At 40.6% G+C, this 26,602-nt stretch overlaps 1 protein-coding gene across 1 annotated transcript in view; it reads right to left on the bottom strand.

Moving 5' to 3' along the window:
* Window positions 1-26,602, bottom strand: part of ATP13A5 (ATPase 13A5) — a 107,659-nt gene that overhangs the window by 58,557 nt on the left and 22,500 nt on the right. The window contains exons 8-13 of the mRNA XM_032406261.1: window positions 25,472-25,606; window positions 16,885-16,957; window positions 15,845-15,973; window positions 10,321-10,491; window positions 7,942-8,099; window positions 3,661-3,849 (exon numbers count right to left, since the gene is read on the bottom strand). Coding sequence (XP_032262152.1) covers window positions 3,661-3,849; window positions 7,942-8,099; window positions 10,321-10,491; window positions 15,845-15,973; window positions 16,885-16,957; window positions 25,472-25,606 — 855 coding nt within the window. The remainder of the gene's footprint in view (window positions 1-3,660; window positions 3,850-7,941; window positions 8,100-10,320; window positions 10,492-15,844; window positions 15,974-16,884; window positions 16,958-25,471; window positions 25,607-26,602) is intronic.

Here is a 26,602-nt window from a genome sequence, read left to right as displayed (position 1 = left end):
CTAGTCTTCTATCAAATGACATTTCTGTCGTTAGAAGACATTAAGTCAGCATAATGCTTTACAATGAAATGCTTATGATACTTCCCATTTTTACAACTGAATAAACAGGGAAGGGACATTCTCAGGTTAGAGGTGAAATGAGCAGCCTCAAGGTCCAGTGGCCTGCAGGTTGAAGAGAAAGAACCAGAATCCAGCCTGCCTAGACAAATGTTAAATAAATTTTGCAAAATATACAGAAAGGCAAAACCCACACTGGACTTCCAATTAAAGACTGAAGGAATCTTGGTTTCGTTAATTCATTTGGACTTCACAGAAAGCTAACACGCTTTGTATGAGTTATTCCTTGAAGAACAACAGCAAAAATCTATTTGCTTCATTTCCCTTCTGCATTTGTAAGGGTCCCAACCTGTGTGTTTAGATTTCAAATCCTCTTGAGTTGTTCCATTTCAAAAAGCGTTAGCAGCTTAATTCAAACTGAAATGTTTTCCTGATGACCAGGTTATATTTTTTAAACATCAATATTTTGAACATGAAAACAGAATTGATACTGTAGCAAAACAGAAATGGGACTGTGTTATTTATCTATGTGAAAGTGATCCTTATACAATAAAACTAGCCATGAACAGAAAGAAAACTAAATTATAGTTGCAGTTGTAAAGGGAGTAAGACAGAGAAAGCAAACTTCTTAGCATAAATACTAGCCCAGGCTTGGGTTGAACTGGATAGAAAAGAGAGAACTTGTTTTATAACAAAGCAATGTAAACTAGAAATATATGAGAACAGATGTACTCAGAAGCCTGGTGGTGAATGTCTTCTAAATGGAAATAACAGTAGATGGGGCTTCAATTAATTGTGGGGTGCTTTATTCCAACAGCATATTGGTAGAGTTTTACAATGTGAAAGCTAGAAAGACACTTAGAGATCATTAGGGTTCAAACTTCTCTTAAAAGGGCACACAGAAACTTAGTGCCAGATCCAGGATTTGACTTCTCATTTTACTGATTCCCAATCCAGAGTTCTTTGCACTATAACATGCTGTCATGCCACTGGGGTTTGGCCAACCATGCTGAGGAGCAGTCCTTCAGTTGTTCTAGCACGTGAGAATGCAGAGGAAAAAACTTTTTATGAGATGTAAAATGAACTCCCTCTGGAAGAATTAGTTTTAGAAACAGATGAATATGTAATGAATGTGTTTTATAAAACTCCCTCTTATATTACAGGCACTAATGAGGCTTCTGGGTAAGTATTGGGAATCCCTCCCAGAAAACTTCCTAGGGGCTGTTCTCTGATCCTAAAACTAAAAGGGAGTTACTGTTAAGTTAACCCTAGTGGTTCCTGACAAGTGGGATTAAGGGCTTTCTTTGCCAAAGGAAACTCGACAAGAATAGAACAGAAATAATCTTAGAGCTGTTCAACTTTCAGCTGGGGGCCAAGACTCATCAAGTCTACTCATGGTGTCTCTCCAGCTGGTCCTCTACTCTCCATTCTTGCTCTCCTTGCCTAGGACAACTTCTATCAAATGACATTTCTGTCAGTAGAAGATATTAAGTCAGCATAATGCTTTACAGTGAAGTGCTTACAATGCTTCCAATTCTTACAACTGAGTAAACAGGGAAGGGACATTCTCAGGTTAGAGGTGAAATGAGCAGCCTCAAGGTCCAGTGGCCTACAGGTTGAAGAGAAAGAACGTTCCCAGATAACCTCCTGTTACCTAGTCTTATCTCCCCTCTGTCCCTTCTCACCAATTACCCCAGATTAAATAAATAAAATACACCTATAAAAATGTCACCCATCTTCTTAAAAAATGGTAGGGCTCCCAAGATGTCCATCGACAGATGAATGGATAAAGAAGATGTGGTATATATATACAATGGAATATTATGCAGCCATCAAAAGGAATGAGATCTTGTCATTTGCAATGACGTGGATAGAACTGGAGGGTGTTATGCTGAGCGAAATAAATCAAGCAGAGAAAGACATGTATCACATGACCTCACTGATATGAGGAATTCTTAATCTCAGGAAACAAACTGAGGGTTGCTGGAGTGGGGGGTGGGGTGGGAGGGATGGGGTGGCTGGGTGATAGACACTGGGGAGGGTATGTGCTATGGTGAGCGCTGTGAAGTGCGCAAGACTGTTGAATCACAGATCTGTACCTCTGAAACAAATAATGCAATATATGTTAAGAAAAAAGAAGAAGAAGATAGCAGGAGGGGAAGAATGAAGGGGGGGAAATTGGAGGGGGAGACGAACCATGAGAGACTATGGACTCTGAAAAACAAACTGAGGGTTCTAGAAGGGAGGGGGGTGGGAGGATGGGTTAGCCTGGTGATGGGTATTAAAGAGGGCACATTCTGCATGGAGCACTGGGTGTTATGCACAAACAATGAATCATGGAACACTACATCAAAAACTAATGATGTAATGTATGGTGATCAACATAACAATAAAAAAAATTTTTAAAAATGGTAGGGCTCCCATTCTCCTTCACAAGTCTCCACTCCTTAGCTTGGCATGTCAGGCCCTGAACAACTGGGCTCGCTCCTCTCTTCAGCTACATCCCCTACGGGACAGCCCACAAACTAGCCACACCCCACTGTCCTCTGTCCCCCATGTGCCACAGGCCCTGACATCCTTGTGCTTCTGATTTGCTTGCCTCTGAGCCCAGGGCCCATTCTGTCTACCAACCAAAGTCATAGCTCAAAAGTGACCTCCCACCCGTGGCAGGTAACTTCACCTCAATGCTTTGTTCATACCTCTTTCAGCATGCATTTCACTGCATTATCACTGTCTACACTTCTGTTTTACCTGCTTCCTCAGCTAAGTCATGAGCTTCTGCAGAGCAAGGAACATCTCATTAATGGAGCTCTTGGCCCATGTAGATGAGTTAAAAGGTGGCAAAGCCTTTATCAACTATTCAAATTGAATGAAGTGAAGACATGGAGGAACCCACTGCGTTATAGCAGTTAAATTGGCCTGCCCAAGTGGAGGGCAGGATCTGAATAGCAGGTGACTGAGGCTGAGGACCTCAGTCCTCAGGGCTGAGACTCCGCAGGTCTCCCATAGAAGAGGCACAGGGGGGTCTCAGGACCTGTCCCAGACTAGCAATCCTCTGCATTTGGACATACTTCTCCCCTGCCACTTCCAGGACCCTAAGCACAGGGACACATTCGCTAGTCCGGAGTTTTACTAACCTGGGGATCAAAGGAGAAATGAGGGACTGAGTGCATAAACACAGCCATGGTCCCCTCCCTTCCTTTCCTTAAAAGAAGCAGAGGAGAAGAAGGGAATATGTTCAATTAAGCACAGGACAAAGCACTTTAGGGAACAGAAATGTTCCTCAGATTTTTTTGCCTGAAAAAGCCAGTCAGTCATAGAAGTTATTATAATAAGAGATTGTTTTAAAACCCAATACAGGCACAAAAATATTAAATTTCATAGGAAAGCAATTCATGATGTGATATCTAAACCACTTCTTTAGGACTCAGTAGAGTGGGCTTCTAGAACATGGTCTCACGCTAGCTCACTGTGTGACCTTCTCTGGCCTCAGTGTTCCCATCTGCAAAATGAGCGCAGTGAGCCAGGCATTCTTGGAGGCCTTTTCCAGCTCTGCTGTATCTTGAAATCATTAACCTCCAACCTGGAAAGTTTAAATCATACTTTGTCAAAGCACACGAGGTTTATTTGCCCACACATATTGATTCTCTGTGGGGAGATACAGAAGATTTTCTTTTTCTTCAGCCTCTTTTGTGCATACACGATGCCTGTGGTCAGGGCAGCTGGCAGCACCGGAGGTACCGTTACGGTGAAGAGGAGCAGGGCCATGGCTGTAGTATCTCTTGAAGAAACCTGGGGAGGGAGGGACATATACAGGTTAGCCCAGCAGAGCAGCCTGGTACCCCTTCTGGCACCATCTCCTGTAATAGCACAGGAGCTCTAGAAACTCAGAGTATTCAAAGTGAGCTGGCTCTTGGGGGGGTTGAGAGTTCTCTTGGGTGTGTCTAAGGAATGGACAAGTTGTCTCCCACTGAGAACAAAGGAGACTCTGAACCCTACTGGATGTCCACTCTGCCCTTTCCTGACTGTTTCTCTTCACTTAGCATTCCCTTCACCCAGAGTGCCATCCCTCCTCTGCTCATCGTAACACACCCTCTGGACTCCCCAGGCATGGAGACCATCTTGGAGTTGTAACATTTCACACACTGGCTTGACGGTTGGGTTTTAAATCTCCCTCAATAGCTTCCAAACTCCTTTGGGTGCAGCAGCTGTGGCTTATACATCTTTGAAGTCATTTTCAAGTTCATCTTATTCATCTCTAGATAGAGCCTAGCACAGTTTCTGACACAGAGGAGGTACCCAGCACACATATGAAATGAATGGTGACCTGATAAAAATGATGACCAAGATTCTGCTAAGATCTCAACTGCTTGCTCTCACTGCTCATGTTCTGGGGTGGGCCTTGTGTTAGGCTACATACATTATTTAGTGACTTTCCATAAAAATCTTATGATGTAAATACTGTTATTTTTTCTATTTAACAGGTAAAGAAACCGAGGCTTAAAATATTAAATAACTTCCTCAAGCCACCTGCTAGTTAAATGGTGAGGATCTGAACCCTAATCTGTCCCACTCCAGGGTACAAATATGTGACCATTGTGTTATATTATCAAGCCAGTTCACATGGAGTCAAGATCCTAGTCAGGTATGCAGAAATTCACATGACTGATAAAGAGCCCAGGCAAGGTCAAATCACAGGGTGGCTTGTTTTATTTTTCAAATGCTCTAGATACTATGCTTTACCCTAGATTTTTATGAAATCAACTATAATTTTAGCATAAAGTCTTCTTCTGACTACTGGAAACACAGATCCAACGTCAGGAACAATGCCTGCTAGATACATCATTGATCCAAACTCAGTTTATTACAAAATCCATCATTCCTTGATTTTTCCAACTACAGCCACAGAGCGTTGACCCTGAGGACTCAGTCCTTTCAAGTCCTGAGCCAGTACAGATAGAGGCAGCCAACAGGGCCACAGGTTATGACCCACAAGAAGACGGGGTTTGTGATTAGTGTTGCTACTTGGTGTATATTGGACGTTGAGTCCCACTCAGGAAACTTTCATTCCCAATCACTGCAGGGGCTTCTTAGTCCACACAAGAGAGCTTTTTGCTTGTTTTCCTGTTCAACACTCCTGCTCCCCATATAAAACTGGCACATTGCCTCAAGTTCCAGCCCTACTGGCTTTAACAGTCTGCAGAGCTCTTTCCAGGGTCCATTCTACTGGTGCCAGTATACCATGGCTTCCTTTGCCTGACCTAGAAATGCTCCCTGGGGGCTTTATCAGACTGTAATGACTACCCGGAGTACAAGTGTGAGCGTGAACATTGCCTGGAAATTCTTGTGACTGTCCAGTAATATATACCTCTCTCCCCAATAACACACACATAGAATGCACTAAAGCTACCAATTTGGGCATTGTAATTAGGTCACCCATACCCAGTTTCATATCTATGTTTGGACCCTTTTATTCACAGTTTTTTCTTCTTCCCTATGAGCCACATTGCTAATATACTAATATGTCTTTTTTTTATTATGTTATGTTAATCCCCATACATTACATCATTAGTTTTTGATGTAGTGTTCCATGATTCATTGTTTGCGTATAACACCCAGGGCCCCATGCAGAACGTGCCCTCCTTAATACCCATCACCAGGCTAACCCATCCCCCCATGCCCCTCCCCTCTAGAACCCTCAGTTTGTTTTTCGGAGTCCATAGTCTCTCATGGTTCGTCTCCCCTTCTGATTCCCCCCCTTCATTCTTCCCCTCCTGATATCTTCTTTTTTTTTTTTTAACATATAATGTATTATTTGTTTCAGAGGTACAGGTCTGTGATTCATCCGTCTTACACAATTCACAGCGCTTACCATAGCACATACCCTCCCCAATGTCTATCACCCAGTCACCCCATCCCTCCCACCCCCCACCACTCCAGCAACTCTCTGTTTGTTTCCTGAGATTAAGAATTCCTCATATCAGTGAGATCATATGATACATGTCTTTCTCTGATTGACTTATTTCGCTCAGCATAATACCCTCCAGTTCCATCCACGTCATTGCAAATGGCAAGATCTCATTCTTTCTGATGGCTGCATAATATTCCACTGTATATATATACCACATCTTCTTTATCCATTCATCTGTCGATGGACATCTTGGCTCTTTCCACAGTTTGGCTATTGTGGACATTGCTGCTATAAACATCGGGGTGCACGTACCCCTTTGGATCCCTACATTTGTATCTTTGGGGTAAATACCCAGTAGTGCAATTGCTGGATGGTAGCTCTTTTTTCAACTTTTTGAAGAACCTCCATACTGTTTTCCAGAGTGGCTGCACCAGCTTGCATTCCCACCAACAGTGTAGGAGGGTTCCCCTTTCTCCGCATCCCCGCCAACATCTGTCATTTCCTGACTTGTTAATTTTAGCCATTCTGACTGGTGTGAGGTGATATCTCATTGAGGTTTTGATTTGGGTTTCCCTGATGCTGAGCAATGTTGAGCACTTTTTCATGTGTCTGTTGGCCATTTGGATGTCTTCTTTGGAAAAATGTCTGTTCATGTCTTCTGCCCATTTCTTGATTGGATCATTTGTTCTTTGGGTGTTGAGTTTAAGCAGTTCTTTATAGATTTTGGATACTAGCCCTTTATCTGCTATGTCATTTGCAAATATCTTCTCCCATTCTGTCCTAATATGTCTTACAGAAGAGACTGCATGGTTTACCACAGAATCAGTTGCTCAGGACCAGAAAGGACTTCAGAGGTCATTTGTGACAACCCTTCTCTGTCCAGCCAGTATAACTATTAAGAGGGACATTCAAATGAAACCAGACACCATGAAGCTTAAAAGGAAGTGTGGATCCATGCAGCATACATTTCTGTAAAAGTGGACATTTATAATTTTTATATATATTTTTTAAGAGAAAGAGGGGAGAAGGAAAGGGGGAGGGGCAGAGGGAGAGAGAGAATCTCCAGCGCTGAGTGTGGAGCCTGACACAGGGCTTGATCTTACAACCCTGAGATCATGACCTGAGCTGAAATCAGGAGTCGGATGCTTAACTGACTAAGCCACCCAGTCACCCCTGTAAAAATGGACATTTAATTCCATTTCAGAACCTAACAGAACACAGAGCAATACATTGCCTAAATGGTCTGTTGGGTATGCCTTGGACAATGTACACACTCAAATATTTCAACATTCTCAAATAATCCAAATTTCTAGGCATGGAATTCAAGATTCCCTTCAATGTAACCTATTTCTACCTTGCTAGGCTTAATGTCTTAGTTGCTTACTGGTTCCAGAAGACCCATCTGCATTTCTTGCTTTGTCCTTTGCTCACTCTAATTAGTATGCCCTTTCTGCTCTCTGACCTGATTGACTAAGTCCTCTCCATCCTATCAGACTTGAGAAACATGTATTTCCTCTGAAGCTATTTGGCTTGGGTATTGCAAATGCCACACACACAGTAACCTCTCATTCCCATCCAAGTGGTGAAAGGACTGTGAACTTTGCCACTTTTCGTAGCTGTGTCATCCAATACAATTTTCACTAACCACATATGGGTACTTAAATTGAAATCAATCAAATAATCAAATTAGTTAAATTATGTTAATTAAAAATAATTAAAATGAAGTAAAATTGAAAATTCATTTCCTCAGTCACACTAGCCACAGTTCAAGCGTTCAATAAGCACATGTGGTTAAGGGCTACCAAATTGAACAGTGTAGGTATAGAATAGTTTCATCATCTAAGAAAGGTCCATTGGACAGCGCTGACTCACAGAATGATGGGGTTAAAAGGTAACCTTATCCAACCCTTTTAAGTTAGGTCAAGTTCCTTGAGAAAGCTATGCTATTAAAAAACTTTACCCCCAATACTTACTCCATGGTACATATATACACCAAGAGCATAGAAGAAACCCACAACTCCAAGGCAGGCCAGGAACACTATAAACTTGAAGGCATCGTTGTACAGTTTGAAGTTCAGAGGCCGAGGGTAGAGGATGGATCTTACCAAGTCCCCTTTGGCGGTATTGTAACCTACATGAAGATAATTGCAGGTGGAGTAAGGTTCTTTAATACAGTTTTCCCCAAACCCAAAATGGTTTGCATCAAATTAAGGATTGGCTAATAGTGTCATTTGAATATGGAATGAAAACACCATTGTTAACAGTTATTTATATTTATTATTCTTACAAGTTGCCAGGAACAATAAATGGCATTCATTTAGCCCTGTTCAATTTCTCTTGCTCTCGGAGTCAGTGCTTCAGGGGCTCACACAGTGCAGCTCCTCATTCATGCATGAGACTGGGGAAAAGAAGACTAAAGAACCAACAGATGCAGTCACCAGAGAAGATGAGCTGCTGAGAGAAGAAGACTTTAAAGCTCAAATATGTGTTGAAAATAAAAGAAAATTAAGAGAAAAGGAAAGCACAAAACAAGTAATTTCTTAAATATATGTGCCTTTCATCATGTCATTTGTATGCTCAAAAACCTTCCAGAGCCTCCATTTTTTATAATAAAGTTCAAATTTCTAAGCATGGCATTCCAAGTCCCATCAATCTGGTGGACTCTTATCTTGCTAGACTTTTAACTAGCTCTGCTCTCAGAAGACCCCAGTGCATTCTTTCTTTTGTGTTTTGCAGAAACAGATTAGCATGTCTTTTCAGCTCTCTGATAGGATTGGCTAAATCCTTCCCATCCTATCAGGGTTGGCTCAAAATGCCACCTCATCAAAGAAATGTTTCCAGAATTCTACTCCCACACTTCATATCAAAAATAATTTCTCCCCTTCTTTGGAGTCCCTATAACATTTAATCACATGACATCTATCTCTGCTCTCCTGCACAAGACTACAATCTTCTTTAAGGTCAAGGAGTATCTCACAATTATTTTTTCCTTTAGCCCTCAGGGCATAGCACTTTGTAGCTACTCATTATCTAAGTTATTGGCAAAAAAAATTGACTACTAGATATAAGTCACTATTTTTAAGTATGAAACATGCCTTAATCCCACTGCTTGGTGAATATCTTGTCTCTTCAAACATGGCTTTGCAGGCTTTGGAGAAAAGGAGCAGAGCTTTCTCTAACCTGTTGCCTCAGCATTTTATAAGCTCAGATCAGGTGGTTTCCATGATTACCATCCATTAGCTCCTGCTTACCAGCTGGCTGAGAGATGTTCTCATGCCCACTGATTACTTTGAAACAAAACTTGATATTTTTAATTAAAAAAAAAAAATCAGGTACAACAATTGAATCATAGACTAACTAAAGCATAGCGACAACAAAGTGCAAGGTATGTTTTTGTGAATTTGTGCATATGCGCGGTGGCAGAAACACAGGTGAATACAACAAGCTAGGACCAGGTCATGGAAGGTGTTGGCTGCGTCATGTCATGTGAAAGATTGGGCGTAATATTAATAGTTTTGAAAAGTTTTTGAGCATAGTGTGCATAAACTGCTTCAAAATATGTTTTAGAAATATGACTTGGTGACAGATCAAGGGATAAACAGAACAAAAGACAAGACAAAGTATTTTAGGCAAAAGCTGAAAGGGAACAGTCAAAAGAATATTTCTGTTGTAATAGTTAGACAGGAGATGATGAAGGGCCTAGACAAAACACCAACTGTGGGGATGAAGGAGGGAGAGACAGGACTCGGGAGGTATTTCTAGAATCAACAGGATGTGGTGCCCTACTCGGTAAGGGAGAAAGTGAAGAGTTAAAGGTGATGTGGAGAGACTGGCTAGATGGTAATGCTGTCAACAGAAAGAGGAGGATGAGTCCTTTAGATGCCTTGACTTTGAAGTGCCTTGACTTTGAAGTTTGAGCCCAAGTGGAGATACCCAGCAGGGATCTTGAAATAATAGCCCAGCAAGCAGAACTTTGAAACGAAAAAGTCCTCAAGCAACAATGGTTGGAACTGTTTTCCTGGTAATTACTTAGAGTGGGTGTAGAGGGAAAAGAAAAGAAGCATGTGGGCATAAAAAACAAAAACAAAAACAAACAAACCTACAAGAACATAGTCTTGCCTTTGAGGAAGTGTACTTCATCTCTCTATATGCTTCATCATAGACAAGAATTTTAACAATGAACCATTCAGTTGGAAATGGTGGCAACTTAGAATAATAAGGGTCCAACTAGAAATGAGTATGGCTGTTATTACCAGAATATAGCAAACTTCATATTCCTAAACAAAATTTTCCCAATCCAACTCCCCCACCTCTAATCATGGACTAAATTTACAAAAGTGGAATCTACCAACCTGTTTGCAAGACAACTGCTCTCACTGGCCCCTTCCCAGACGGCTTGACCTGGATAACTTCCGTCCCGCAGAAAAGGACATGTTTCCGATAATCTTCCAAGCTGTGGGATTTCCAAGCAATGGTGTTGTCCACATGGGGCAATGGTGTCTTCATGACAGGTATACTTTCTCCTAAAGAAGATTGTCTTTTGTTGATTCCATGTGACCTCAGGTAGTCATTTAGAGCTGGTACTTTCCAGTTTCAAAAAAGTATACAAACCACAGCTATTCAGGTCTTACTGCTCATCCCCTGAGTCAGATGACTTCTCAGGGATGCTGGTGATGCAAGCAGTGGTATATTTGGTTACATTTCAGATATTTATTTAAAGTCCACCTATATTTTCCATACCTGGTCTGCATGGTTTGCTGTTATAATTTAAAAAGCAGGCCATTTTAGCAAAGAGAGTTGTCACTTAAATGTCCCCCCAAGTATTCTTTAAGCCCAGATCTATGCTAGGCAATGAAGGAACTATAAATTATGTGTAAAGCAATTATTATTTCCCTTTCATTTACTTGTTTATCTGTACATTCATCCATTCATTCAACAAATATTTTTAAGTGCTTATTCTGTGCCAGGCACTGCTCTAGGTGCTGAGAATATAATAATGAAGAAGATGGACAGAAATCCTGCCTTCAGAGGCCCAGGGGTCAAGCCACTAAAGAGTAGTAAATAATTCATGAAAATACAATAAGTATTTTGGTAGTAGTACCAGGTTATCTGAAGATCTAGCCCAAACAGAGGACCAGGAAAGAGGTCCTGGACAATTAACAAATGACAACTCAAAAGGAAATGAGGCCATCTAGATCAAGGAGAAGAGGGAAGTGTTCTTGGAAGAAATGAAAGCAAGAGAATGCTCTGCCCTGGGCACTAAAGATGGTTGAGGGTGTTTGGGACATTGAGTGTGAAGGTAGAGGTAAAGAGTCCTAGAAGTACAGAGATGAATGAGAAATTATGCCCTCATAAAATCTAAAAAATATTTTTCATGATCTTTTTGGAGGGTGTAGTGAAAAATAGAAACCAATATAACAGGATATCTCTTTTTTCTTTCTGGATGATCTCAGCTCTATTCTCATTAATTAACACTTCTTAATAAGTGGAACTGTTTTCTTGGTTCAATAACATCTATATTCAATAACATCTATATTCATCTTCCCTCTCTCCTGTGTTCTTGTTCTATATTTCCCAATGGTGGGCTGTTCATCCCAACCTGGATATCCCACTAGCATCCCCAAGTCACCATATCCACATTGTCACCTGTGCTTCTGACTAATAAATCTGACGTTCCCACAAACCCCTTCTAGGGTTCAATTAATTTGCTAGAGTGGCTCACAGAACTCAGTGAAATATTTACATTTACTAATTTGTTAAAGGATATGATAAAGGATACAGATAAACAGCCAGATGAAGAGATACAGAGGATGAGGTTTGGAAGGGTCCTGAGTGCAAACTCTCTTGCAAGATTTTCAAAGCCACCATAAACTGAGCATCACTGGCTCTTTCTCCTACACATTCCAGCTAAACTAGGCCACTTGCATATCCTATTATTGACTGCCATTCTTTGCCGGTACTACTCCTCTACTTTTCCTGATGGCAGGAAGACAGGTTATTTAAGATACAAAGAAAATTAGCTCAGAGTTCAAAAGGATACATTTCAGAGACAAAATAAAAATGCTAATAACACTTCCTGGCTCCCAGATTTAAAAAGCACTAGAATGAATTTAAAATTCCATCAGTCTTTTGCTAAATGTTCAATTAGCAAAATAACATGTCATATTTCTAATTTGGAAATAGTATTATATTGATTATAGTTACACAAATTCAGGTTCTATCTCTCCTTCTAGGTAATAACTGAGGGCAAGGACTTTGACATGTATAATTTTTATACTGCTCATTTTCCTTGCTGATATGTAATAGGTTCAAAAGACATATTTTTGCTCAATGCCTGGGTGAACTGAATAAAAACAATTACCCAGGTTTTTCTATGATTAGTTTTTCAAAACTAGTTTTCTACATGGTGCATTTTTAACATCCTAAGGTACAAGAAGCTATACAATTTTTATTAGTGATCTTGAATATTCTCAGAAAATTCCTTTAGCCAAGCATTGCCCCTTCTCATTCTCTTTAAAACAATTATGATATTTATCCTTTGTTTGGATTTACCAGTTGTGTTCTAAGTGGCTTTGGAAAAGGGATAGAACCTTTTTGACAAATCTCCAATCGCTGTATCCCCATTGTTTTTGAAATCAGCCTTTGTAAAAGCAGACACTTAGAGATAACTTCTAATGTTGTTCTGCTTTTGAATCACAGAATATTAATCCACAATATATTCTTAAGCTAATAGTAGTGGATAGGTTCTGAACACACAACCCACAGTATTGGTGGCAGGCAGGCATTCAATCAACCAGAGATAGAAGTCATTTGGAGATAATGTTCCAAAGATAACATTCAAATCAGATATGATTTTACACAGAAATGACTTTCAAGTCTATTTTACGCTATTCACATAATAATAAGGAATCTCGTTCTTGGCCTTTCTCGGAATCCCAAGAAAGAGTGATTTACCTACAAATGTTTGGAGGTCTAAATAGGCTAGAGAGTGTTTTAGAAGGAAGAACACTCATCATCAACTTCCGCTGGCTTCCGGGACCTGGAAGTCCTGGCTGTTGTGAAGTGGGATTCTGTCCTTAATCCCCAGTGAGCCAGTATCTCCACATGAAATGCCATGTTCTTGTTTGTTTATATTTGGGGGACCATCCGACTGTAAGCTGTTTGAGGGTAATGGCCATCTCTCATTTGTCTTGTGACTCCAGCACACAGCAGAGTGCCTGGAACAGAGTAGGCATTTCTGAACCTTTATTAATAAATGGGTAGACGAATGAATAAATGAAAGACAAGGAGAAGTGAGAGACAGGAGGAAAGGAAAAAGGAAGAGAGATAAGATCAGACCTAGCAACTCATCACAAGCTTGTCTGACAGGATGCAGATGTGAAATCACCACTTCAGGAAATTCCTGGATGAGTAAGGAAACATTGTAGAAGTTTGTGAAAACAGAGCAAAAGGCACCAGTTAGCCTCCTTTTGTAGGGAGACAGGCCTGAGACATTTGCCAAGCCCAGAGTGGAGTGGGGGCCACAGACAAGAGAGCTACCCTAGCCCAGACCCACCTCCCCAGCGCCTTGCACAACCTCTAGTAGCCAGATTTGGGTCAGGGGACCCACCAACTGATGGGAACGACTGTCTGACTTATGCCACTGCTTACTCTCAAGGATGGCAATATTTGGAGCAAAAATAAAAACTAAGTGTAGTTACAAAATTAAATTTCTTGCATAGTTGAACTTATGGCAATAGGATGAGGCTAAGGAAATGATGAGGAGGAAGATCCTACAATGGGCATGTGCTGTGGGTGGGACGGCCCAGTTGAGAGAAAAAGATGATGAGGCACATGAAATGAGAGCTTTACCCCTCTTAGAATCCTCCTCCTCCTCACTCCTGTGGTCCCTCCTTTCTGGAAGCAAAAGCCACCTCTGACCCTGATACTTGCTAGCTGACCAGTCTGGTCTCTTTTCACCTGGGTTTCTTCATCTGGAGGTTGGGTAATATAATAGCTCTTCATTTGTTTTATGCTATGATGAAGTGAGATATAAAAGTTATTTATAAAATGTAAATTGCTCTAAAGATGCTAAGAGTATTTGCTATTTTTCTTCTAAATAAAGACATAAATAAAGACTTCTATATATGAAAAGGACTGGTTTGCACATGGGAAAAAAAAAACCTGAGTCACATTCGTGGACAAATGTTCTAGAAAAACATAGGCAGTTTCAGGAATCAAAGCATAATCTGAGTGTTAAATCAGGATCATTTTTACAAATAGTGTATGTGAGCAGGTAAATCTATGTAGGCTGTGTAATAATGTATTTAAAGCATGGTGGTAATTATATCTTTCTAAAGAAAATAATAAGAAAGAAATATATGTATTTCTGTTTTATGTGTCTGTCTCTAAAGTTGACATTTATCAGTACTTAGGTTTCATAGATATTATTGCTGCTGACCTTATTTTTCCAGAAACAGACCTAAGAAAAGCCACTTACTTCTTAAGGTCATTTTAGGTCAATTTTGCACATTGTGGAAAAGCAGCATTGTTTGCCCTCTCTACTTCTCTGGAACTCTCTGAGTTTTCCTAGAATCAAGGCAAGAACCGTGCACCCAAGTCAGTAGACCCAGGGGAGTAAATGTGATCAGTCCTCCCCTTTCTCCTCACAGCCATGCTCTCTTGCCAATGAGTGAAGCCATTCTTCACTGGCAAGCTGCTATAAATGTGAGAGGTTGCTGCCTTGGAGTGAGGAGGACAGTTTTTTGGGGGCTTGAGTTTTGTGCATCAGGTACTATGGCAACATTCCGGATGAAGGATATGATCAGTATGCAAATCCTCATCGTTATCATTATAAGGCAGTTAGATTTCAACACACTAAAGGGGTATTTTGTAATTATACCAAGCATATTTATGTTTGCTACATTTTCCTGTCTCAATTTTAAATTAAGCAGACCCATTTTTAATGTGAAATCTGCTTGTGTTGAACAATTTAGGAATCGATAATGATTCTCTTTACATTTAGGTGACATTAAAAAGTTGTGTGTGTGTGTGTGTGTGTGTGCGCGTGCGCGCCCGTGTGTGTGTATTTTCCTGTCTTTAGCAACTTGGAAACAGAAAAATACAACAATTTGTAAGCACAAAAGACAAATATTTTCTATTTTTGTGTACTGTATAGTTTCTTCTTCTCTTATTATGATATCCTGTGTATTTTGGGGTTTTTTGACTAAAGAATATTTTATACCTAGTGCCTTGCTAATTACACAAATTCAAATGAACTTTACAAAGTACAAATAAGAACAAGAATAACAGCTCAAACCATTATAAGAAAACTGGCTTTCTGCCCAGTAAGATCAACTGGAAACACAATTCTAAAGGACAGAACTGTAATATGGCCTTTCCTTGAAGGTTCAATTCAATCTCCTTCCCAGGAAATCTGGGGCTCAGTTTTCCATCTACAGAGAGCAGGGTTGGATAAAATCTCTGCACCTTGCCAATTGTGAAAGCTGGTGGTTTCTGTTTGTGTTGTGTTTGGATAGGTGTTTATGTTTATGAAGATACTGTGCATCAAGCAGTCTTATGCATTCACCTTCCTCTGAACCAAAGCACCCGATTTACCCCACCCATCAGGACATGAACCAATCACATGTATTAGACTTTTCTTCTATTTATAAATTTTGTATTTATTGTCATTTGATTCTTAAAATATTAAATATTTCCTAATTGCATATATGAATTCTCCATCTGCGTGAATAGCCTGGCTGTGTCTCCCTCACTTATATCCCCATATCTTAATATCAGGCTGGTATAAAGCAGGTAAGGATGTGTTGATCTGCTTTGCTAACTCTTGTCTTAGGTGTTGGATAGGAAAGAAGAAGCTGCATGACAACAGCCTACCTGTGAGCATGCCTTCATTCACCACACAGCTTCCATCAATCAGAATAGCATCACATGGCAATGAAAATTTTCCTGGAAGAATAAGAGTATCTCCAGGAACCAAGAGACGGGATTCCAGCTCCTGCAAACCTATACAACAGCAAAGTTTCTGTGACTGGCTGATCTTTTCCTGTTTTTACTGAAAAATGCAAGTGGCTGAGAACTCTTAACCAACCAAGGACTGCCCTACACATTCACCTGCTCCAGCTCCTTTCTGCTCATTTGCAAAATCACAGAAACCAGGATTAGGGATTTGATTCCAGGGCCATAGCAAAAGATTAGCAGAGCAACAAGATCCCATCTCGATCTTAGTACTTAGGACAGTGCTCTGCCCACAGGAGATACTCAAGGGTATCGGTCGTCTGAGAGGTTCCCCTTTACTGCTGCTTACTTGCTGGGGCTGGGCTCCTGACCCCCTGTGGCCCACTCTATCTTTGGATTGGGGTCTACTGTAAACCATTCAGAGGCGTCTGCTGCCCGGGGGTGCAGTTCCTCACTCCTTACAAAGAGCCATGGCCACCCTACTCCAGGCTAAGTCCAGAGTAAAATGCCAAATGTCCAGCCAGCCATTTACAAGAATTATTCATGACTCTATTCTGGATAACAGATTGAAATGTTATGATTCTGGGTCTGTTTGGGATGGTTAGTAGGGGAAATCAAAAAGCCTTAAGAAGGCTTACCCAGTAACATTCAAATGAGTGAAGTATAGAAAGCAGAGGGAACTGGAAGCAACACAGACACTGGGTGGAAGTGGTTCAATCAGGATGAGGCATGCAAGGTACCCAGGGTACAAAATTCAGTGAGATGTTCACCTTCTGGGTCCTGCAAATGCAAGCAAACTTTTGCATGATCTCCTCATTAAGTTTTGCATCTTAGAAGCCTTATTTGCCTCAATTTAGCCCCAGTCCTGGATTTAATCAGAGAAGACTTTTTTCCTCGACTAATAATCAGTAACAAATGAGACTGATTCCACCCTGAAGCTGGCAGAACATATCACTTACCTGTGCCCTTTACGATGACTGTAACCTGGACTTTGTTGTGATCCTCCACAAGGTTGTGCAGCTTAACTGATTGCTGCCAATTCAAAGTCAACATTTAAATATCCGGTAGTCCATAACTCGAAAACCACATGATCTAAATACAGTAAATACAGAGCCTGCCATTACAGCCAAAGCGACTGTGGGCAAAGACTCAAGTTCTACTTTTGATGCTTCTGCTTCCCTGCCCCGACCCCTATCCTAGCCAACCCCCAAGCTGTAGCAACAAATATGCTAATTAGCTTAATACTATTTCAATGCCAGGAAACATAATGCACAGCCACCATGCCCAAGGACCAACACTAAGGCCCCGAGGCTGCACTTCTTGAGGGCGCATGATGAAGCAGGGGAAGAACAACAAGACCATGAACAGGTCACTTTCCCTCTCGGTACCTGTTTCCCTGTCTATAAAACAGCAAAGCTGAATTTGATCTTTCCACTGCAAGAGCCTGGGAATATTTGGGTTGTGTTTTGATTTTATGTGGAACAACCATCGCCTCCTTTATGAACTGGTGGATTTTCATCTTGGGGAAGTCTGCAGACTGGAGCCACATTGCTCCATTTGGAAGCCTGGTGCTTCCACTTAGGCATTATTCAGCCTGTTTAACTCCCTTTTCCTAATCTGAAAGTGGAGATAATAGCAGTATCTGTTTCAGACGGCTTTTAAAATTTAGTTAGTGCTTATCTTAGTTATCCCTGTGGCTAGTACTCATTACCATGGTAAGAGCTCAATAAATGTTAATGATCAATAAGAAAGTTGTTGCTGGAAAAACAATTGTCTAAGTGCATCAGCTGGGAAGATTCGCTTGGGGTAGAATTCATTGAGATATGACCCTGTGCAAAGTGGAGGAAATGGAAGCAGCCTAGAGAATTGGAGGCAGAGTCTCCTGGGAAAACTCCGGAGACAGAAAGGCAGAGGTGAGAGGACATGTGGTCCACACAATTCCCCATATCGACTATAGGGGGCGCCATGGGTTGGGGCATTCCCGGAAGGCACTGCCCCTTCAGTAGGGATGTCAGTTACTTGGATACTCGTAAGTAGAAGAGATCTAAATACTGTCAACAGTACTGAAACACAGCCTAACCTAACTCAAGTATAAAACTTTTCCTTTCAGATGTTAGGGTAAATTGTTTTTATCTGTCCTATTGATTTTTAGCCAATGGTAGCTAATGTCACCAGACCAAGACAAGCATTACACACAATTATGTAACTTTCCTCTTGAGAAATAATAATAAATTCCGTGTTTTTGTTTATGCAAAACAAATTATTGTTTACTTCAGTTTTTTATGAGAAGCTACACTTCAAACATTTGGACCAACTGAGTGGAAGAAGTGATATTACTATTTGTTAGGACATATTCAGTGCCCTAACTTGACTTCCTGAGGCTTGCGGAATGGGGCATCCATTTTAATGATGCATAATAATGAGAAAGTCAGCCGCGGTTCTGTGACAAAAAAACTGGATTCAGTCAGGATTCCTGAGTTGTCGGTCAGGTTACCCACTAATCAGCCATGTACCCATATATAAGAAATTTCACTTTGTAAGTTAGTTGTTCGCTCTCGCTAAACAGATGACGTTGAATTGAATCATTTTCAATTACCTCCCAAAACTGAACATAACATGGTCTGATACTGATTTATTTTACATATCAGAGATTTATTCAAAGACCCCAAGGCTTCATAGAAGAAATACCCAGCGTTTATAATGGCTCTCATTATTATTATTTTTAAACAGTTATTTATTTATTTATTTATTTATTTATTTATTTATTAGTTTTAAACATTAAGCAACTACTCTGTGCCAGGCACTGTTGTAAGCACTTGGAATGTATTGTTTGATTTTTTTTTTTTTTTACTCCTCAAACTAATCTGACGATGAAATTGTTATCATCTCCAATGTACATATAACAAAATAAAAGCCAAACAAAACCAAAACCAAGACAAAATATGGACTTGAAAATGTTAAAGTAAACTGCCTGCAATCATTTACTTACTAAGTATTAAGATTGAAAATAAAACCGCAGTTCATCTGACTCTAAAGCCTTTTCTGTTCATGAATACATTTTCCTAAAGTGCTTGAAAACAGCTTTTTTCTTTTAAGAAGATAAATAACCTTCCTTATAAATTTCTTTAAGTTACTTTCTTGCTTAGCAAACTCTTTTAGTCAATGCCATGATAACTTCAACCTACCTTAAGAGGATGATAATCAACACATTTGGAAGTGGTGAAGTATGAGTTCATAATGATTGACTGTAACTCTCAAAACTCATTTTGGCATCAAGCTGGATTTATTCATCAGGCTTAGCGTTCTGAGAAACCTGCCATGCTTCCACGCCTTTGTTCAAGCTAATACCTGGAATGCTCACCCAGGTTTTCTACTAGCAAACTCTTTCGAATCCTTCACGTAAAGCCCTGCTTAAATGTCACCTCCACTCTATAAGTCACTAACATCCCCAGAAAGAATTAATTGTTCTGCTCTCTGTGTTTCCACCTGTATTAGTGAACTGATCACATTCCATTACACCTGTTTTCTTGTCAGGTCTCCCCTGTGAAGAAGGCAGTTCAAAGAAGAGCCAAGTACTCATCCAGGTATCCCAGGAGTCTATCACATAGTAGGCCCTCAGCAAAGATTTATTTAATAGAAATGAATTATTTTACTTCTCCCAACAACACTGGAGAAGGATAATGTAAGCATTCTCTTTGAGCTAATGTACCGGGAAACTCTACAAACACAGGTTTCTATGGCAACCAACCATTTAGGAGAAAGCAAGGGCTGTGATGCTTGCCGTGATTTGGAAGCTCCCTGCCTGATTTTCATTAGGCCCCCTCTGGTTTCTCCAGTCCCTGTTTAGTGGGACCAGGATGAGTTTCCACCAAGACTAATTTGCATATTGTTATTATTCGGCATCTGTTGCTGTGTGTCCTTGTGTTTGCTGTGGCTGGATTTCCTCCAGAGATGAGTAATGAGGGCATTAACTCAAGTATCTTTTTGAGCCCGGCTTAGTCATGACTGAAGGCAGCGCACTGTGGGTCAGATACCGTCCGTGCTATTTCTAGCAGCCTCCTGTGGAGCCAGCAATGCAGTATGTGATACAGCTCAGTATAAAGACAGTTGAATGCCCACTCAACTTGTGCTCACACCTGCACCACACTTGGTAGGGGCTGCCACGGGGTGTTTCTTGGCTTAGGCAAGATTGCTCTCTCTTCGCAGCATGATCTGGGGCTAGAGAAGATGCAGGAAGACAGCTTATTCCGCTCCTGCCAACACTTCCCCTCTTGCAACTTTCAACGGCTGGTATTTGTTCAGCAGGATTTGGAGATGACCGGAGATGCTTCTTCCATTCCTGGCAATCCCCTTCCCCAATCTTATTGTAATAAAATTATCAAACAATCATTTACTGCTGCAAGGAAACTCATAGGTCGCTTTGAAATTTTGCCCAGTGGGACGGTATGAAGCACTTGACTTGGAGTCAGGAAACCTGGGGCCATGGTCTGTAGAGGCACCATTACATGGCAAGTCTGACCAAGGCACTTCACCTCCCTGATTGTTCCTGTCCTTCCCTCTCAGGTGGTGGGAGGATACAACAATCACAAGTGTATCATTTTACAGTTTACCCTGCCCCACACAAGCATATCTGTTGCGGATGTGGCAGTCCATTGCAAATTGTAAAGTGCTAAAGAAATATTGATTGTTGAGGATTTGTGACTTAAACTGCAAAGATACAGTTTCAAGAAACTTGCTCATGTCCTATAGTGTTGCAAGATGCCTTACAGGTGGGTCAGATAAGCTTCTGTTAACAAATAGGGACTGCTAATGGGATTAGTGTCTCCTTGTTAAAGAACTCTTTTCTCAGTACTGCCATCAAATGAAATTCCCAAGTCAGTCACTATTTTAAGCAAAGGCATTTAGGGATTATTAAGATGTAAAACCTGAATGTTCAAGATTCATTACGGATTTTAAAATAAACATTAAGAAAATTACAAATGGCAAAACAGAGCATACCTACTCAAGAGGAGAACTTGATAAGCAAAACAGGAAACCCAGAAACCCAGAAAAGGAAAAGAGAAACATATTTGACTACATACATTTTTAAATATCTGGGAAAAGTCAAGGTCAAAAGAAAAAAGGTAGACTAAAACATGAAACTCTTCCACATGTATGATGGATATAAAGAGACAGTAAACAGAAAAGAAAAATGCAAATATCTATTAGAGAAAAATGTGTCTAATCTCACTAATCAGCAAAATGTAATTAAAACATCAATGGGACACAATTTTTTAAAAATATGTTAGCTTGAAAAATTTTAAACATCAATATATAACACCAAATGCTGGCGAGGCTTTGGGGAAATGGATACTCTCATATGTTGCTGTTATTTTATTTGAAGAAAATAATATCTCAATATCTATTAACATCTAAAATATACATATCTTTTGATACAACAACCTGGCTTTTGGTTGCTTTGCTAAAAAAAAAAAAATGTTAACACTAATATGTAAAGACACATCTATATTGTAGTTGTGTGTAATTCAGCATACTTGTGGCAAAAATTGGAGAGGAAACCCCTTGTTTTCCATAAATAAAAGGATGGTTGAATAAATTATGATATACCATGGAATGTCACACCATTAGTTTTAAAGATGGTTTAGAATTATTTATTTACTTGGTGTATGGCCATTATATGTATTGTAAAGTGAAAAATACAAGTTCCAGATTAATATACAAAGTATGTTCCTGTTCTAATAAAACAAATTAATAAATATATAAATAAATCTCCATATAAACCAGTATTTCTGTGCATCTTATAGAGTAGAAAGAGTGAAAAATATATCCAGCTGATGATGACATTAATAAATAACTAAATAGATGTATTTGGGATCCTGGTGCTTGAATTTGTCCTTTGGTGGATTCCTCTGGAACAACAGCTCTTAAGCTTTTAGCATGCATAGCAATCACCTGTTATGAAACTGTGAAAAAGTGCAGATTCCTCTTGTTACCCTGGATATTTTGATTTAATAGGTCAAGAGCTTAGGAATCTTGAGTAATTCTCTCACTGAAACCTTGCCCTCTAGAGTGAAGAATCAAACCTATTTTTTCTGTAACCCTTCCCCCAGCTCCCACACAGGGATCTCTATATTTCTTTTCCATTTCCCTCAACACAGTTACATCTAAGTTCTAAGTGAAGAAATGGACATTATAAAGAAATTTTAAAAGAGAGACTAAAATTTGTCATAAACATGTAGATGGGAAATGTGTAGAACAAAAACAGTATTTAAGTCAGGGGAAATATGTGGAAACATTCTAGGGGGCGTAACATAGCATGTGGTAACACCACATTTACTTGGGACCCATTGATTACAGGTAACAGAAATTTGTTAAGTTTGCTTAGGCAGATGAGAATTTGTGAAGATGCAGGGATGTCGTACGAACCTAAGGTGGGAAGTGAAGCCAGGGTTCCCAAGGGCTCCAAACAGGAACAGGAAATATTACAAGGAGCAGGTCATTCATTCTCCCTCTCCCTCTACCCTCTTCTTCTTCTTCGCCTCTCCCTCTCCCCTGGACTCCATATTGCTCACCTCTGTGTCTCACTGTGTATTTGGCTTATTCTTTTGCTCTCTCTCTGCACAGGTGTTTTCTCTGTTTGTCCACACACAGGGCTCAAAGGTACCCATTCTGATCCTAGCTAGGCAGCATTTCTTAGGTCATATTCCTAACAGAGTATAACAGACAGCTTCAAGCCCTTAGGCTTGGATCCCAGGCAAAAAGTTATGTTGGCATCATTCCTGTTGATGGACTGGCTTCTACAGGGTCAGGTGACCCCTGTTCCAACTATGTGTGTCAGTGGAAGGAGAGAGCTACCTGGAACACACTGTTGCAGGCTGCCAGAGCTCTGGGTGCTCTCAGTTATCAGAGAAGAGGAGGGAGGGAGAACACTTGCCTCAAAATATGTGTACTGAATTTCATGCCTGTCAAAGAATAGGAGGCTGGAGAGAATAACCCAAGTTCATGGGTCCAGCCCCTATTAAAGTCAGCTGCACTTTATGTCCTTGGGTTCTATGAGCTACTGGTACATATTTATAATATATATCCCTTTGATGATCAGGATAGTTTAAATAGGTTTCTATTATTTGTACACATCCTGACCCGAGTTGTTTATCTGGATAGGTAGGCTAACACCTAATACGGTCCAATAGGAATTGACTCTAGTCTACAACGCATGTTCCCAAATTATTAGTGGTCAGAAAATCTCTCACTAGCGTTCTGAAGTTTTCAAGGGCTTTTTTTCATTCCTTATTTGTGGCCCAGGCAAAATAATAGAAACCTTATGGTGAGACCTAAAAAAATAGAGTATAGCCTCCACCATTTACAGCTGAGGAAAGTGATCCCAGGGAAAACAGAGTCCCGAGAGTCATACAACGAGTGAGCCAGTGGTTGTTAGCAGCCCATATTCCTATGATGCTTCCTTGTTCATGCTATAGGGCTCCTCCCTTCCATCTCTGTGCCCCCTCCCATCTGTCCATTGTCAACTTTCCCCACTACAGACATAATAATAAAAACAACAACAGTAATACCAGTGATAACAAGAATTAACATTTGGTGTCTACTATGTACCAGGAATATAAATATTCAAATTCGTGGTTTCATTTAATTCTCTCAACTATAACATCAACACACACACACACTCACACACACACATACACAGACACACACACACACACACACACACACACACCTCTTATAGATGAGGAAGCTGATTATAATAGCTCTCCACAAAGAGGAGAGGTAAGGAGGAGATTTTTAACTTGACTAGATAAGATCTCCCTGCCAAAAGTCTTCAGAGAGCTCTGTATTTTTCCTGAGAACATTTAGATGGTTTGGGATGATATATTTGGGTGAGTGTATGTAGATGTCTCTCCAGTGGAATGAAGGACATGGGGGAAGGACTGTATTCACTGATGTTTGACTTAAGCCAGAAATTCTATGAATGGCTTGCAGGTATCAAATTAGATATTGTATTAAAGCAAAGCTTTCTCAAAATCCAGAAACTAGAAATTCTATTTGTGGGCTTCACACTACATACCTTTATCATATGACCAAGGTAAAAGCTTAGGACACTATAGTTTCCTACTGTGGCTGGCAGAATGTGTCAGATCTTTTATTGCCCCAGTGTCTATTTTCATGCTTTTGCTCAAATGCTTACACTTTATCAGAAGGACTGTCACTCTTCCTCCTGACTTGGCAGCCAGGAAGAAAGTATTTGCCACCATCAAAGGCAGTTTACTGCTCACTGTTAACATTTTTGTGATTTAAATTAGTTTGTGAAAAAACACCTAGGCACTCATTTTTAAAAAGGAAAAAACAAACAAACAAATAAACAAAACAAAGCCCTTGTCATCTTCACTCCCTAGTTCAAAGTATTTCCATTCATTTAACTTCTCATTTTTAGAACCTGTTTTCTAACTCTTTACATACTTATTGCCTTTCTTTCATTTCTCATCAAACATTTCATAACTCAAAATTTGTAGGATCTAAAACCAGATAAAGAGCCAGTATTAGACCTAATATTTAATAGACTGAAATATAGTTGGAATAAAAGTTCCCTTTCAGTGAGGCTTGTGTCAACACCCCATGTCTGCCTTACTGACATGTGCCCAAAGCTTACTCTGCAGACATACAGAATTCGTCTCTGTTCTCACACTTATGTTTGACTTCCATCCCAAGCTGTTGTACTGGCTTTCTGCTGTGGAAATATTGCCCACGCAGTAGAATTTCATTTTATGAGGAGCCAGAAGCCCGACTGTCTCACAAACTCACTTTCTGACCTGGAACATACTCTGGATCTTAGTTTCCTTCCCTCTCAATGAAGGATGAAGTTTGAGACGAGATGGTTTCAACAGGTCAGTAGGATTCACAGACTGACACATCGTGCTGTACCACTGCATGCCCCTGAGCCCCATGTAAATGAAGCTAATTCCACACTCAAGTTTTCCAAAATATACAATAAATAGAGCGAGACATCTTTTCAGAGTGGCCTCATGATTCAGCCTGATGACTCTCAAGCAAAGTCGCAGAACATTGTCTAGAAAGATGCTGTGGAAAGCTGAGACTTGCAGGGGCTACGGAGTTATAAGTAATATTCAGGAAAATTCTATTTCAGAATGCATTGTTATATCATTTATAAGACTGATTTTTAGAAAGAAGGAAGGCTTTAAATGGCTATAAGATGAACAATAATGGAAAGTTACTACACTGGCAACATTAACCCATCATAGCATTCTTTTCCACCATATTCAGACACAACCTCAGAGTCCTTTCAAACATAGTATGCCGTTCAGCCTTCAGTCGATAATTGAACTTTGCAAGGACATTTTCATCTACCTGCCAGTCCTGAAGCCCTCCTCGTGAGATCCCTCATTGACTAAGACCTTGCTTTTTGCTTTATGACATAAGATTAACAAAGCAACTCCTTGCTTTCAGTGGAAATCCTGTAGGTTTTGCTGTGTGGGCACCAGAAGCTAAATAGAATCCCACTGTGATTCCAGCTCTTACCTGTCGCAAATCATACACACTTAAGACAATGGAGATAACAGACAAGATGATGATGGCCACAGAGTATTCTACGTAACCTTGAGACAGCCACAAAGTTAGGGTAAAGGCTTGGAACAAGTAGAATGGATTTAAAACCTGCAGGTAAAAAAACAGCATTTGAGTCATTTGCATAGATCTTAGTGGCAATCAGGATGATGTCATTTCTTTATAGAATTTTTTTTTTTCATTTTTTACAACACACAATGATCTCTAATATTTAGGAACTCACTTAGAACTCAATTTCAGGGGGGAGGGCAAAGATGGTGGAGGAGTAGGGGACCCTATTTCAACCATTCCCCTGAATTGAGCTGGATATCTACCAGACCACTTTGAACACCCACGAAATCAGCCCAAGATGTAAGAAGATATATCTAGATCCCTACAAACAGAATATCCATAGTGGCTGGTTTCGAGTTATGAAGTGGGGAGCCGTGATTCGTGTGATATTAGAAGATAAATGGAAGGGAGCTGCCATAAGCGCTTGAGCTGGGAAGGTGAAACAACACAGGAACGCAAAAGCCTCCTGCCCTGGGGACCAGGGCACAGATTTGAAGACCAGTAGCAGTGGGGAAAGGACTTTAGGGCAGCCCCCTGGACTGAAACCTGGAGTAGCAGGGCTGCATGTGTGAACCTGGGGTGCCTGGTGGTTTTAGAAGCACAAAGGGCAGAGAGACGTGCCTGGACCTGGAAGCAAGGGCTGGGAGTGCGGCTGTGGGCCCCACAACCCAGGACACTGGGGTTTTAGCAGTACAGACAGAAACGGAGACATTGTGGCCTGGAGAGCTCACTCAAGAACAGACTGTGATCTCTCTGCTCTGAGGCAGAGGGTTGGAAACAGTCTCTTCTGCTCTGACTCTCAGAAGAGATGCGGAAAGCCACCAGGGAAAGGCACCAGAGAACAAAAGCCCCAAAAAAACGGTTTTCACTGAGCCCATCCCCCACCACAGGGGACAGGGCAACTCTGCCCAAACAGAGTTGCCTGAGTAACAGCATGGCAGGCCCCTCCCCCAGAAGACAGGCTGGAAGAACAAGAGGCAAACAACCCTAAGGTCCCTATAAAACAGTCCCCCCCCAACTAAGAGGGGGAACCCC

This window comes from Phoca vitulina, unplaced genomic scaffold, assembly GCF_004348235.1.
Source record: "Phoca vitulina isolate PV1807 unplaced genomic scaffold, GSC_HSeal_1.0 scaffold8, whole genome shotgun sequence".
Taxonomy (NCBI): Eukaryota; Metazoa; Chordata; class Mammalia; order Carnivora; family Phocidae; genus Phoca; species Phoca vitulina.
The sequence above is the reverse complement of the archived record's forward strand: the minus strand, read 5'-3'. Positions and strand labels throughout refer to the sequence as shown.